General features: G+C 40.4%; 1 protein-coding gene across 1 annotated transcript in view; it reads left to right on the top strand.

The window, feature by feature from the left end:
• Positions 1–15,861, top strand: part of rg (A kinase anchor protein rugose) — a 1,582,765-nt gene that overhangs the window by 531,981 nt on the left and 1,034,923 nt on the right. The window contains exon 26 of the mRNA XM_090384432.1: positions 7,212–7,404. Within this exon, the coding sequence (XP_090240558.1) occupies positions 7,212–7,404 (193 nt within the window). The remainder of the gene's footprint in view (positions 1–7,211; positions 7,405–15,861) is intronic.

Below are 15,861 nucleotides of genomic sequence, written 5' to 3'. Positions count from 1 at the left end.
CTGTTAGGAAAGTTGGACTGGAGAAAGTCAAGTTGCAACGAGAGAAGTCAAAGAGCTCCAAGTGATTAGTGGAGTTGGGAGAACGGTAGAGACAACAGATGAATTTGACACAATGAGGTAGAGAAATTTTAAGCCAGAGAAGATCAAAGAGAGGAGATTCCAAATTGCCAAGTCTCTGACAGGGAATATCAGAACGGACATATGCACAAGTACCACCTTTGAGGCGAAAGGAATCATACAGCGAATAATTTGGGCATCTGAGATGAACAGTAGTTGAATCAACCGATAACTGAGATTCTGTCAGAAAAAGTACATGGGGTTTGGCAGACTGCAAGTGGAAATGGACATCGTTGAGATTAGAATTGAGACCACGTATATTTGTGAAATGAATTAGGAAATCCTTGGGAGGTTTAGATCTTTTCGCAGATAAGCTTGTTCTATTAGTTTGACAATTCATGGTGTATTCAATAGTAAGAAAAAGTGGGTGGACATGCTGTATGAAGTAATGAAATTTTTGGATATGGCGTACATGTGGGAAGAATATACCCAGATTCTTGACATAACGTGGCCTCGACAATGCTCCCCGCATACACACTACTCGGACTCCCTCCAGTCACTATCTGGCAGAGTAGAGGTAGCAAGATTATACACTAGCTGATCCGGAAGCCTCCTAGAGAGTTACCAATAGGTTCGGTCCGGTGTACTAACTAGCGGCCGGCCTGCGAAAACCGTTTTAAGAGCTGTACCCTCGAAATGTAAGGATATTGGATCTCGCCACAACGTTCATCATAACCTCAAGAGTCATCAATCATACTGCATGATGGAAGAGATAGGGAAGGGTTGACCGGAACTTAGCTCTAGAGACTAAACATGGGTTCCACCACTTCAAGCCTCCAATAAGCAAAGTGGTGGTATTTCACCGGTTGATGAGAGTCATCTACCACCTAGTACTGCCTGGTAACATAGAGGGGCGGCATTCCTCCATGTGGTGTGGGCGCCACACCTCGACCCCTGCTTACGTTGGTTCACACCTGGGTGGTCACCCACCATGTGCTTGTGCATGGAGGTTATACCCAGGATTACTAACAGTCCCACCATCGTGAAGGTGCAAGCAGAGGATTTGGTTGTCACAGACCGTCCGGACTTCGCCGAAATTGGGTCCACTTGACTTGAGTGTCACCCGAATATCAGTTCCATCAGCGTTTTAGACTCCCAGGTAGCAAGTACAGCTTGTCTGGCATATCTGAGAGAAAATGTCTGTGACAACTCAAGGACCATACTGAAGTCTCTAGGTATACTGAAGTCTCTAGATGTGGGCCTACGCGATGCACTAGGACATCCAGGAACGGGAGCATATCTTGACCTCTAACTCTATAGTAAACTTGATGAAATTAGATAGGGAGTTGAGGAATTCCAGTAGTGCTGTTTCAGAGCCACACGGTATTACAGTAAAAATATCGTCAATGTATCTACACCATGTTGTAATAGATGTAGGTGGATTCCAGTGTATCTGCTCCTCCAGATTTCCATGGCGATGTTGGCTACTATGGAACTAACAGGGGTACCCATAGCAGTGCCATGTACCTGCTGATAGACTGAATCCTCAAAGTGAAGATGCTGCTTGATAAGCATATGTGCTTGATAAGCACAGTACAGTTGTCATCAGTGGATAGTGATGTCCTGGATTGGAGGCTTAAGTCGTTCTCGAGGAGCCTTCTGGCGCAGTTCACGGCCTGCTGGACAGGAATTGAAGTGAATAAAGAAATCACATCAAATGATGCCATGACGGTGTTGTCAGGGATTGAAAGGTCCGTAATGAGGTGGATGAATTCACTGCTATTTTTAACGGTGTGTGAGGTATTTCCTACAAGAGGTGAGAGGAGGCGTGCGATATGCCTGGACAGTTCATGCGTTGGGGCACTGCAGCACGACACTATTGGTCTGAGGGGAATACCCAGTTTGTGGACCTTTGGTAATCCATAGACTTGCGGTAGTTGGCAGCCAGTAGCACGTAGAAGATGCTGAGTTGTAGTCGAGATCTTATCTTTAAACCATGTGTGGACGAGTTTATTGACATGTGTCTCTAGACGTTTCAAGACCTTAATGGGTGGATCAGATAGAGGTTCATATACGTTTGGGTCTAGTAGTCAGGTCAGGGCTTTCTCTCGTTAAGTTGATCGGCCTAATACAACGGTCCGATGCCCTTTATCAGCAGGAAGTACGACGATGGAGTTGTCTTTTCTTATAGATGATAGGCGGCATGTTGATGATGGTTAAGGTTTGAGTAAGTTTTTCGAGTGCTGTGGAGGATTGCTGCAGTCCTGAAACGGATCTCGTTGGCAGTTTCTTCGGGAAGGTTGGTAATACTGACTTCTATACCCATAGCGAGCTGTGTGAATGGAGGTTTGGATGGTATGACGGCGAATTTCATACCTTTTGGATAAGACATTCAGCTGTTCAATGGATAGTTGTTTGCTGCTTAGGTTCAAGACGAAGGAAGTTGTATCACTTGAACGCGTTCTCGCCTTTAAGGAGTTAGCTTCTATGCTTAAGTTTATGAATTTGCGCTGTTGGCGTAAACGGTAGGTATCAGATCTGATTAGCCCGATGACAGATGGTATGTATAAGGTTCATAAATATGATAGGCGAGACCTTACCTTGTAGATGTTGTAACAGTCTGGACTTGTTGTAGTCAGCGCTCTTGATTTCACGGTGCAGATGGGTTATCCACAATTTTAATGTGCGTAGACTGAAGTTAAAAGAGGCACGATCCATGTGAGTGTTGTGGAACAGGGCGTTGTAGTGGAAACCTTTAGGTATGATTCGATGGCATTCGATAAATTGTCTACTTACCTATGAAGGAAATGAGATAGAGGCAAAAAATTTTTTTTTTTTTAATTTTTAATGTAACTCCCTTGAATTTCAATATACTTGTTCCATTTTGTTGGTAATAAAGAAATACCAGAGAGATCCAATCTTTCTTACATTTCGAGGGTACAGCTCTAAAACGGTGTTTGCAGGCCGGCCACTAGTTAGTACACTGGGCCGAACCTATTGGTAATTCCTTAGGAGCTTTCCGGATCAGCTAGTGTATAATCTTGCTACCTCTACTCTGCCAGATAGTGACTGGAGGGAGTAGTGTGTAGTAGTGTGTATGCAGGGAACATTGTCGAAACCACATTATGTCAAGGATCTGGGTATATTCTTACCATGTGCAGTGCATGCCATATTCAAAAATTTCATTACTTCATATAGTATGTCTAACTGTTGAATACACCATGAATTGTCAATCTAATAGAGTAAGCTTATCTACGAAAAGATCTAAACCTCCCAAACACTTCCTAGTTCATTTCACAAATATACGTGGTCTCAATTCTAATCTCAACGATGTCCATTTCCACTTGCAGTTTACCAAACCCCATGTACTTGCTCTTGTCCATTTCCACTTGCAGTCTGCAAAACCCCAAGTTGCTCTTGACATCTCAAAGGCTTTCGATTGTGTTTGGCATAAAGGTCTTCTAAACAAGCTTCCATCTTATGGTTTGCCAACTGTTTTTTGTAATTGGTTATCTAGTTTTCTCTCTGATCGCTTACTGAGGGTGATGGTAGATGGCTCTCTGTCCTCTAATGCTGGTGTCCCCCCAAGGTTCAGTTCTCTCCACAATTCTTTTCCTCTTGTATATTAATGACCTTCTTCCATTGATTGGAAATCCTATCCATAGTTTTGCCGATGATAGCACATTGCATTCCACTTTCCATTTTGAGAAACCTTGCCCTGCTCAATCAGCTTCAACTTCTCGAATATCCACTACCAGTTTCTTAAATGCCTATCTGCAGGTAATTCTCCAGTGGGGCAAAGACAACTTAGTTGATTTCAATCCTTCTAAAACTCAGTCCTGTCTTTATCTCTCGCAAAAAGAATTCTTCTGCTCGTGTGCTTGTCTTTGGTGAAACTCCAATTTCTAGACAAAATGATACATCTCTTTTGGGGATTACCCTGACTTCTAATCTCTCTTGGCACAAGCAGATTACAAAATTTCTTCTTCTGTTCCTAAAAAACTTGGTTTTCTATTTCGCTCTCACCATTCCTTTTCTTCCAAACAGCTGTTCACTCTGTACAAATCGCAAATCCGCCCTACCATGGAATATTGTTCCCACATCTGGGGTGGTGCCCCCAAAGCCTCTCTCAGGCTTCTAGATTCCATTCAGAAGAGGGCAGTTAAGTTAATTAATGACTCCTCTCTAACAGAGTCTCTCCACTCTCTGTCTCATAAGATGTACTGTTTCTGCTGCATGCGTTTTCTACAGATACTTCCATGGGCACTGTTCTTCTGAATTGGCTTCTATAATTCCTGCTCTCTCTTTCAAAACAGTCCAAACACATGCTGCCACCAGCCAACATCCATTTACTGTCCAACTTCAAATTCACAGAACGAACTTTTCATCTTCCTCGTTTATTCATTCACCTACCGTTTTCTGGAACAACCTTCCTTCATATGTATTTCCTGAAAATTACAGTCCACAGAAGTTCAAGTCTAATGTCAACAAATACCTTCTTTTGTCTTCTCAACCTCCAACCCAAGCATGGTACTAAGTACTATAGGTTCTAATACCTCTCGTGTTTGGGGTTTTCATAAAAAAAAAAAAAAAACCACCAAACAAATAAAATTCTTTGTCCTGTCCATCAAAGAATGCAGAAATAAACTTCAGTTCATTATAATCAGCAAAGCAACATCCATCGGCACCTCTGTAGCCAGGTGGGCAGGAGCAGCAGTACGTAGCACATGCTTCTTGATTAGACTGGGGTTTGAGCCCGTGAGCCACCAAATATGGAGGATGCGGAAAGATCAGGGAATGACCACCGCATATCCCCGGAGCAATATGGCCTTAGTTGCTAATGCTTCTAATAAAAAACCAAATAACAATAACAACAGCAACATCCATGTACATTTTTCTTGAAGTGTTGTAATAGGAAATAGTCACTGAAGGCTTGATCTGGCCTGTAAGGTGGGGCACCTCCATAGCCAGGTGGGCAGGAGCAGCATGCATATCACACGCTTCTTGATTAGACTGGGGTTCGAGCCTGTGACCACCAAATACGGATGATGCGGAAAAGTCAGTGAATGACCACCGCATATCTCCCGAGCAATATGGCCGTAGTTGCTAATGCTCCTAAATAACAAATAACAACCTGTAAGGTGGATATGTAATTTCTGTAAAGTCACAGTCTCTCAAAGCAGCAGCAACAGCATATGACCTGTGCACTGGTGTGTTGTCCTGAAAATGTAGCAGCACACCCCTGGAAAGTTTATCACTGCATTTTTTTCTTTATGACAACCTTTAGATTGTACAGTAGTGATGCATGTGACTCCCCATTGACTGTCTGCTTTTGTTCCAAGTATGAATGGAAAAAATTCCCTTAGCATCCCTCCCCAAAAAAAAAAAAAAAAAAAACATGGTGCCCATAATCTTGCCAGCTGAAGGTTGTTTCCGAAATTTTTTGCTTGGGGAAAAACCTTTGTGCTTCCATTGCATTAATTCTTGCTTGGTCTCAGGATCCCAGTGATGACCCCATGTTTCATCACCTCTAGCAATTTTGGGGATGAAAATTTCAGGATCCCTTCCATGAAGTTCTAAATTCTCCTCACAACACTGTACTTTCAATTGGTTCTGCACAGGGGTCAGAAATCTGGGGACCCACCTTGCACTGACTTTAGTCATCCTCAAATGTTCATGGAAGATGATTATAACTGTTCCTGAGATATGTCATATTCCCTGGAGATTTGGGACACTTTTAAACGTGTGTCATTCAGCACAAAGGTTTCCACAGCTTGGTACATTTCTGGAGTAGTCACTGTCATAGGCCTTCCTGGACATGGATTACCTTTGATGGACTCTCTACTCCACTTGAATTGTTTTGACCAGAATTTCACCTGGTACTCTGAAGGTACACTTGTTGCCATACACAGCAACCAGCTTTTAATGAATGGCCTTTGGCCCATTTCCGTCTTTGCTAAGAAACTTGATGATTGAACGATGCTCCAATTTCATCAAATCCATAATTTGCTACAGGCGTCTTCCTTCTTTCTGTTACAGCAGCACAAGCTAAAAACATAGTGGGATCAAAGTTAGTATGATTCAATTTGAGATATGTAGGAAAATGATAAATCATGAATCATTGAAATATCACTGTGGGAAGTACTTTAGGTAGATAATTTATTGACCCCCCCCCTGTATATATGTAATTGGTATCAAAAAGTAATAAAATAAGAATTAGTCTTAAAGGAAATATTCAAATAAATTAACTCTCTAATATAAATTAATCTAATTTAAAGAAAGAATCTAATTTAGTTTGCACAGTTTTGTCTTATATGCATTCTTAACTAAAGCACAGACATCAAATGCAATAGTTTTTTCCTTTATCAGTGTTCAGGTTCTGTGCATTTTGGACATCTTTTTAGACGGCATAGTGAGTGTTTTTCACTAGAACTCTCATCACTGGTAAGAAAAACTGTTTTTCTTACCAGTTTTGTTTTTCTTGGTACCGAGCAGCTCTTTTGGTGTTGGTCTAGCAACTGACATTTTTCAGATCATATTTATGTTCTACCTACCATAAACTGGCTTTTTTTACATAAAAGTAAATTAACAAGTCAGTGCTGTTTTTCAGGAAATGTGCAACCTGGTGGTCATGTGTATCATACAGTAATGGGAGCAGTAATAATAGGTCAGCTGAGCTTTGTATTAACCATACAAAATGACATTATTTCTCAGGGGGTAAATTCGAACTTTGTAATACATATTAATCAAATTTTTAATAAACAAATTTGTGTACATAGAAAAACCCTATTCTTTCACAGGAAAACAATATATGATTCGTACAAATGACAATTTTGTATAAACCAAATTTGTACTGATGACATTCTACCTGTATTTCTAAAACTAACAGTGATTCGAAAATTGCTTCCTTAACAATGTAGCACCATTTTTTTCCCCCTTTTTATTATAGCTTAGTCCAGTGCTTGCAAATTATTTTTGGATTGTTTTTTAGTTATTCAGTATTTTATATGGTATAGACTCAGTTATTATCACACTCACAGTTATCATAAATTAAAAACTGAATTAAGATTTGTAGTTAGTAGTAATAATTTCTTTAGTTTTAATTAGCATATTGTGGCAAAATAATATATATTTTCTTATTTATATTTTTATAGGACAGTTCTGCAGATGTCAGTGTGGCAAGAATGGCTTATTGCAATGGCATATATACATCCTCACAATGCAGAAGAACAGAAAATTTCAGACATGGTGTATTCCCTATTTCGCATGTTGCTCCATCATGCTATTAAATATGAATATGGTGGTTGGAGAGTTTGGGTGGACACCCTAGCAATTGTTCATTCAAAGGTTAGATCATGAGCATGGCAACAATAATAATTAGAATCATGCATCTTTGAAGTTTATAATTTTATTTCTTTGTTCTTTTGCATTTTTACAGAAGGAGGTCTCAATAATAAAACCCTCTGTCTCTTTCTGCATCCTCATTGATTTTATTCTAGTTATAAAATCTGCCCTGGTTCACCGATCCTAGAACTTTTTAATTAATTTTATTTTAATGTGTGAATCATCATTAAAACAAAAAAAATAATAATGAACAAAACAAATAAGCAAAATATTACAACCAGCAACCAATTAAAGATCCTCTGTTTTGCTAGAGAAAAGCAGCATATGAAGCTTTCTAAATTGGGTACTTTTCTGTATGATTAAATCAGCGGTAAGTCTGTCAATTTTTTGAATGGACAAATAAAAAAAATAAATGAGAAAAAAGAAAGAAAAGAAAAGAAAAAAATTATGTACCAGGTATGTAATCTGACGTGTGTTGAAAACATCTTTAGATCACAACACCATAATTGTTGTAATAAATAAAGATACACATATATATATTTTTTGAAACAATTGTTTATTCATCAGACTGTATTGCAACTACAGAAATTGGTGTTTGATAACTAAAACAAGATACCTAATTTTTTGAATCAATGGATTTGAGATCATGACTGAATACATCATCAATAGTGGTTCCCTTGCGAGTAGTATTCATTTACGTATCAGACTCATACAAGTTCATTAAACTGTAATGAATGCCATAATATTGGACCCGCCAATGTTTTCTTTAAAGGTTTATATATAGTTGTTGCACGCACAGGAGGTAATTGGCATAAATCTCCTATAAAATATGTGTTTGTACCTCTGAATGAGAGGCAATGTAGCAATCGCATCACACATACATGTCAAACTTTTATGCCTGTTGATGCCTACAGCTGCTTTCCCCTTTTAGAGGCATATGTGATGTATGCATTGTGTATATATGTGACAAATTTGAGAACAAATCGTGTTTCTGTCAACAATTTGATAGTGAATTTGTTTGTATTCTTGATTATTGAAATCATGATAGTTTAGTATTCTAATAATAATGCATATTGTTATTTATTTGTATAACTTGTTAACCAACAGTATTCTTCAAACAACATAATATTCTCCCACCTTCTCACAACAGGTGATAATTGATTCATCATGGCTATTCTTATCATTGTTGATATTTTTGGAATCAGAAGAGAAATTAACTTCTTTCAATTGTTGAAATAGTTTTTTTTATTTCTGTTTGGTCATTATTGCACAGTTGCCCATAAATTTCTAACATATTTTCAACGTCAGTATCTGATTTAAATTCTCTCTTTCGCTCATGAATTATAATTCTTTATTTTGTTCATAAAGTTCAACGTACCTGTTTTTATACAAAATTTTATTATCCTCATTAACAAAGGGCATGTGTAAAGTTACCATTTCATGAAAATCTATCATATCATAATTATGGTACTGGATAATTTTAGGAAATTTTTTTTACCCCTACATTAAATCCCTTTATACATAGCATATAGACAATAGCATATTAGCAAGTTTACACTCAACTCTCATGTTAAATCAGTCACATACATATCTGGATATTCTTCCTGAAGTCCTGTGGGTCTCTGTTGTAAATTACTGATTCCTCTATTAGTTAACGTATTCAATGTAAGTATGCAAATACAGTCAGACCTCTATATAACGAAATCTATCATTCGCTTGAAAAAATTTGTTAAACAGAAATTTCATTATAAAGAAATATGACCTTTTCAGCAATGAAAAATATCCTCACGTCCTAGAACAAATATGCACAAATATATTGTAAAAGATGGAAAATAAATCAGAAATGAATAAATTTTAAAACAATTAAATCATTAATGCATTCATATTAAGAAATGACTACTTACATGATGCGCACAATATATTAGTACACTTTTAAGAATTATGTCATAAAATACAGTATTTGATTATTGACGTTTTAGCAAAACTTGCTTTTGCAAAACAGTTCTTAATTGTTGTTTCCGTTACATCTTGTTGCCAACTCTGATATGCACATCTGCAAATGTATGACAGAATCCATAGGTTGCTTGGTTTCTATTCTCAGGATAATTTTTTTTAGTATGCGCCTTCGGTAGTGCATTTTCAAATTCTTGATAATGCCTTGGTCCATTAGCTGCAGTTTAGATGAGGTATTCAGAGAGAAGAAAACAAGCTTCACACTTGTAAGTTTTGTAATTACCGAGTGAAGGTGGGCATGGCAGTTGTCGATAATCAACACAATTTTTCTGTTTTATTTCGTCATCTTTCAATCAAAATTTAAAATCTACTGTTCAGAAATTTCACCTGTCATTCAAGCTCTTTTGTTGTAGTTGTAGTCCAACTGTAATGGCTTTACTCCTTTGAAATATTGGGGTTGTTTACTTTTGCCTATTACCAAAAGCTCCAGTTTTTCAATACCAGCCATATTTGCACCAACCAAGACTAATTATCTCCTTACTATTTTTACCACCTACACTTTTATCACTTGGCCCCTCCGTAGCCAGGTGGGAAGGAGCAGCAGTGCGTAGCACACGCTTCTTGATTAGACCGGGGTTCGAGCCCGTCACCACCAAATACGGAGGATGCGGAAAGGTCAGGGAATGACCACCGCATTTCCCAGAGCAATATGGCCTTAGTTGCTAATGCTCCTAAAAACCAACCAACCAAACTTTTATCACCCTTAATGTGTCTTATTGGTAAACATTTAAAAAATGGACCTGTTTCATCAACATTGACATGTCTTTGGGCTTGTAGTCCTCCATATGTATTTTCAAAATTGTTTTTTTTCCAATGGTACAGTCTTCTTGAATTACAACTCCACTTTCACCAGAAATTGCTTTTTAAAGTAAGTCATGGCACTTTTTAAATTTGTCCAGCCAACCCAAACTAGCTTGGAATGTTTTATGTCCCAAAAAAGATGCATATTCTATCACCTTTTCTTTTATTAATTGCCCTGATATTGGCATGTTTTGGTCTCGAATCAACTTCACCCATTTAAACACGGCTTCATCTATATGTTCATAATTTCACAAGCTTTTCACTGGGTCCCATTTCTTCAAACAATTTGAGAATCAAAGCATGGATTTTCAGAATGGTTGACACACTACTGGCAAGGATACCAAATTTTAAAGTGATTTCTTTTCTCTTTTTTTCCTGTTTTTTTTTTTTTTTTTTTTTTTTTTTACGTCCCGATCTACGCTATCAAGCACTTACACTTTTTCCACTACACTCAGGATGTCCTCTTAGACATTGTAAGGTTACTTGCAGCACAGCAGCTAAAACAAAACTGATTTAGTGGCCACTTGTACTTACCATGCAGAAACAGGTGAAATTTAGTGAAAGTATAATATGACTCTTCTGGGAAACACCAGATGAATTTCTGGGCTAAAGTAAAATCGCTCTCTCCTAATTCTTTAATAGGGTGCTTACAATAGAAAACCAGTTGACCAGAGCCAGTGTCCATGTCGGGAATGTGTCTTAATCTTTTCCAGTGCTGAGGACATGTAGATAGCAGTTGACCAGCATGACTTTTTAGAAGTGAAACCTATACAACCCATAAAAGCTATACAAGTATAGCTTTTATGGGTTGTATTTCACTTAATTGTGGAATGCTCTTAAGAATTAAATCCTTTAGCTCTTAATTCATGCTTTCTACAGCGTCAGCTCTATTGCCTAAAGACCAGAGGTGTGAATAATGAGTACCCAGGTCTCTCAAAATCAGTTTGTTATATGGAAATAGTGTGCATAGTGTTAGGGTCAGGCACCACCTGTGATTTCTCACATCTGTGCCATATGTATGCTCTGAAGAAATACAGTACTACCATAAATGCCAGAAAAGTGTTATCTGTTGTATATGACATATTGCATTAGGTTCTGTTGGGTGTCCTTGCATTTGGCTGCAGGGCCCCTAGTGGAACCCCATGTTGCCTGCACACACTGCTAGGAGGTAGCCAGGCTGCCCTTTATTCTCTGGCTGGTCTCCGCCAGGGTTGCCTGAGCATCCTGGACGAAAACCAAGTTAAAAAAAAAAAAAGAAATGGGAGGAAGAGAAGAGAAGGCCTGGGAAACAAGAGGAAGGGAGGTCTGAATGTGGGGAAAAAGCTATAGTGGACAGATAGAGAAGGCAGTCCACCCAAGTAAGGCAAAATAGGGGTTGAGGAGAGTGATCAAAAGTCACAGGGGCAGACGCCACTGTGTGAGTGCCAAAGGCCAAGCACTCTCTGGGAGTCGGCATTCCAAATAGTGTCAACCCTGATGCCAGCATAGTATTTATTCTTCAGTACAATCATTTGTCTTACTCTTTTATCAGTTGGGAAGATGCTATCTGACCCCAGTTTGTGTTTGCACTTGAGGGTAGTTGTTCTGAGCAGCTCTAACTTCAGCAAGTTTTGCTCGTCTGATGGTAAAGACAGCTTGCGCATAACTCTTTAGGGCTTTGTATATTGTTTCATCCTAAAGCAGGTATGTTTCATGGTTACGAGGGTTCCCCTGGATTTCAGTAAAAAATTTGAGCCTACAATCATCGTAAGCAGGGCACTCGTACATGACGTGACCCCATGACTCCTCTTCGCCACAGTAGCAGAATGCATTTCTTTCAATTTCCATTGCTATCAATTTCTGTTGAAAAGGCCCATGTCCTGTGATCAGGAATGTAACTTGCAGACCAGGTGAAAACCAGGAAGGAGACTTTGGGAAAGTCATGTCAATGGATGGGAGGAATCTTCTGGTAATTTCTCCTTTTGGCGGGTTTCCCCATGAATGCTGCCAAAGTCCTTGAAGGTGTTTGAAAATACATTTTCTTTCTTATCAGGTCATTGGTAAGCTCCAGTTGAAGATTTAACAACTGTGTCAGAATACCCTTCTTTAATCGATGGTAAAGGCCCCTTTTATGATAACCCCAATGATAACCTGTATGGCAGGGGTGCCGACAGTGCAGCATGCCCTGCAGATAGACAACAGCATGAATCTCTGTATTGAGTCGAGTTTACGCTTGTTCTTTTCCAGGGTGCCTTTGTACACCAAACTGAGGCTCCATAACACGCACTTGGGAGAAACACCACTTTATAGATGAGAGACAAAGCTATACGCTTCAAACCCCAGTGAGCTCTGCTGACTCTTCTTATCATGGCCGTGTACTTTCGGGTTTTCGTGGATAAGTACTTCAGATGAGAGTAGAAGGTAAGACCGGTGTCAATGTAGATGCCCAGATATTTGACTTCTGCGTAGAGATGGATGGGGATGTTATTTAACTTCATTGTTGGAGGCCTGCGTATTTGTAGCTTTCCCTTGAGGAGAATCGAGGTTGTGGAGTGCTGCCCAGTTTTGGATCTTTTGCAGAGCTGTATTTGCTTTTGCTTCCAGTGCTGCTGTTGTGTCTGCTTCAACCACCAGGACAAGATCATCAGCGAAGGCCAAGGGTCTGGTCCCACCCAGGTCAAACCCCAGGAACTCGTCCAGAACAATGGACCAGAAGAATGGCCCAAGGACAGAGCCCTGAGGACAACCCTGGTGAACGCATCTTGTGATAGTCTGGTATTTGTTTAGAACTTGTAATTTTTCTATTACTGAGATAGGATTTTATTCTATTGGAAAGGTTCTTGGATGTGTTTGCCTGCCGAAGTCTCCGAAGGACAGTGGGACGCCACAGTTGATCAAAGGCACCAGCAAAGTGCATCATGATGGCTAGGGTATATTTTGAAGTTGTTTGTTGTTATTTGTTTGTTATTTGGTTTTTAGGAGCATTAGCAACTAAGGCCATATTGCTCCGGGATATGCGGTGGTCATTCCCTGACCTTTCCGCATCCTCCGTATTTGGTGGTGACGGGCTCGAATCCCAGTCTAATCAAGAAGCGTGTGCTACGCACTGCTGCTCCTTCCCACCTGGCTACGGAGGCAACCTTTTTGAAGTTGTCTGTGTGGCCTGTGTAATCAAGTTGCGTATAGCATCTGCGGTGCTGGAGCCTGTCTTGAATCCAAACTGACATGGTGAGGTGAGTTGCTGATTGGTATAGTAGGTGGAGAGGCGATACAGCAGAAGTCATTCTAGAAGCTTGGCCAAAACAGAGAGCAGAGCAATTGGTCGGTAGGAGGCAGGAAGGTGGGGGTGGTTTATCTGGATTTTTCAGGATCAGCTTGAGAGTAGCAGTCTTCCAGGGTACAGGGAATGTTCCTTCAGCAAGGCACCTGTTGAGGAGGCTCAAGAGTGTGGTGGGGGTAGTGTTCAGCGAATTTCTTGACTACGTCGACTTCGAATAAGTCAGTACCTGGCATTTTGCCATCTTTCATTTTAGCTAGAGCCATATTCATCTCTACCATAGTGAAGGGCGGTTCTGTAGTCTCTAGCTGATAAGCTTGATTACTGTCGATGATCTGCTGTTGCTCCAGCGACATTGCTGAAAATTCAGTAGGGTAAATGGAATCAAGAATATTGTTTATTGAATCAGGTAAAGGTTGAAGAGCCATCTGGTTTGAGAGTTGTACTGAGAACCTCACCTCTGGGCAGCTTATTGGTGATGATGCAGAACACGATACCCCATGGGTCTGCATTGCCAATAGTGGAGACCAGGGTGGCCATGACTCCTTCTTACACTTACGAATTTCCTTGGTGTACATGTTTCTTACCACCCGGTATGTCTCTCGGGCAGCTTCAACCTCATGGGGGAAGATAGGCACGTGCACGTTGGTAAGTTTTCCTGGCTTGTACTCTCTTTCTTAAGTCCCGAGGGTCTCTATTCCAGGACACTATTCCAGGTCTCTATTCCAGGGGACAGCATGACGGTATGGCCTCCTATGCGGAATGGACAGATCACAGGCGCTTTTGATGATCGTAGTAATATTGTGTACACAGTGATCTGGCGAGAGTGAAGCCGGTAGCCTTCTGGACAGTTCCACAAGGAAGCGTTGCCAATCCACTTTTTTGGTGTTATAACGCATAATATCCCTTGGAATCGATGCCGCATGTTCCACAGAGCGAACAAGGGAGAATGTGATCGCTTTATGGTCTAAAGTGGTCCAGGACTCCTGGACCGTTCAGCCTGAAAGTTTGTTGGCTAAGTCAGGCATAGCCATTGTGATATCAATTTCGCTCTCCCAGAGTGGGCCATTGTAGGTGGGTAGATGTCCTGGCCGGTTTAAGACTTGTAAGCCTGATGTGAGGATAAGGTCCTCAAGTCTTGAGCCATTTCCTAGGGCATTTCTATCTGGTACCTGACTGTGCCAGAGTGGCGAGTGACAGTTTTAGTCCATGCCTATTAGTAGCTGCCCAACCGGGAGGAGATGGAGTGCCATTTCAATCAGAGAGATCACAGCAGTGATGTCTTCACCTGGATGGCTGTAGAGGGAGATAACGAACAGTGGTCCAAGAGATGTCATGATTTGGGCACAGGCACTGATGGAAGTGCATAGTGGGGTTGATCTTGGTTGCTGCGATGTCAGGGTTTCTGATGACAATCGCAGCCCGTGGTTGGTCATTTGTACAGTGGACAATTTTATACAATGAGGGGTAGCCCATAACCACCCCTGAGCGAACATATGGCTCCTGGAGCAGGATTAGATCTATTGTTTTTCTTCAGCTGGTCTGTAACCACTCTTGCTCTCTGCACGTTTAGTTGTACAATTCTTATCTCTAGTTGGTAATTGGGAGAGGGACTTCTATCCATAATTTATCCGCATTTGGTAGAGACTCTTTACTTTTAGATAGACGGCAGTTGTTATTTCGAATGGAATGTTGGTGTGGAGCCTTTGCAGCCTTGCAATTTGCGCAGCTTGGCGGCTGATCTCTGACAGGGCAATCCTTATAGTCGTGCCCCTTTTGGGCACAGTGGCCACATGTGGATTCGTGCTGATTGCAAGTATGTGAGGTATGGCCAAAACGGAGACACCTGTAACATCTGCTGACATAAATATATTCTTTGAATCTATGGCTGCCCAGCCAATGAATATTCTGTTTTGAGCTCCCACAATTTGCCATGCTCTGGTTGATAGTTCGATTACCCAGTTTACGTTTGTAGGTGACTTGGTCTTCTTTTTGTATTTGGGACTAATATCATCCACGCTGGCCTCATCTTGCAGGTATATACATAGATTTTTATTAAAGATCTCGGCTTTGAGCTTCTCTGGTGTTAAGCTCTGGTCCACATCAAAGATCACAACTGAAGGCCCTTTTTTCTTTGGGGCTTCTGCCCTAAGCCCGAAATTTGTCGTGTCAGCATTATTCAGGATGGTTTGTGCCTCCTCCCTGGTGTCTGTTTCTATTAAGACTCCTGGATGCCTGGTCTTTCTAATACTCTTTATTTTTACAGTTTTCATTTGCTCCTTGAAGTTTTTTGTGAGTGCTTCTTTGACTGCTTCACTGGTATCTAAATGTGCATCTTCCACTGGTTTAACCAAAATAACATGCGATTCAGGCTTTCTTACCGCCTTTTG

The sequence above is a fragment of the Mastigoproctus giganteus genome, chromosome 11 (assembly GCF_048544385.1).
Source record: "Mastigoproctus giganteus isolate SK-2022 chromosome 11, ASM4854438v1, whole genome shotgun sequence".
Lineage (NCBI taxonomy): Eukaryota > Metazoa > Arthropoda > Arachnida > Uropygi > Thelyphonidae > Mastigoproctus > Mastigoproctus giganteus.
The sequence above is the reverse complement of the archived record's forward strand: the minus strand, read 5'-3'. Positions and strand labels throughout refer to the sequence as shown.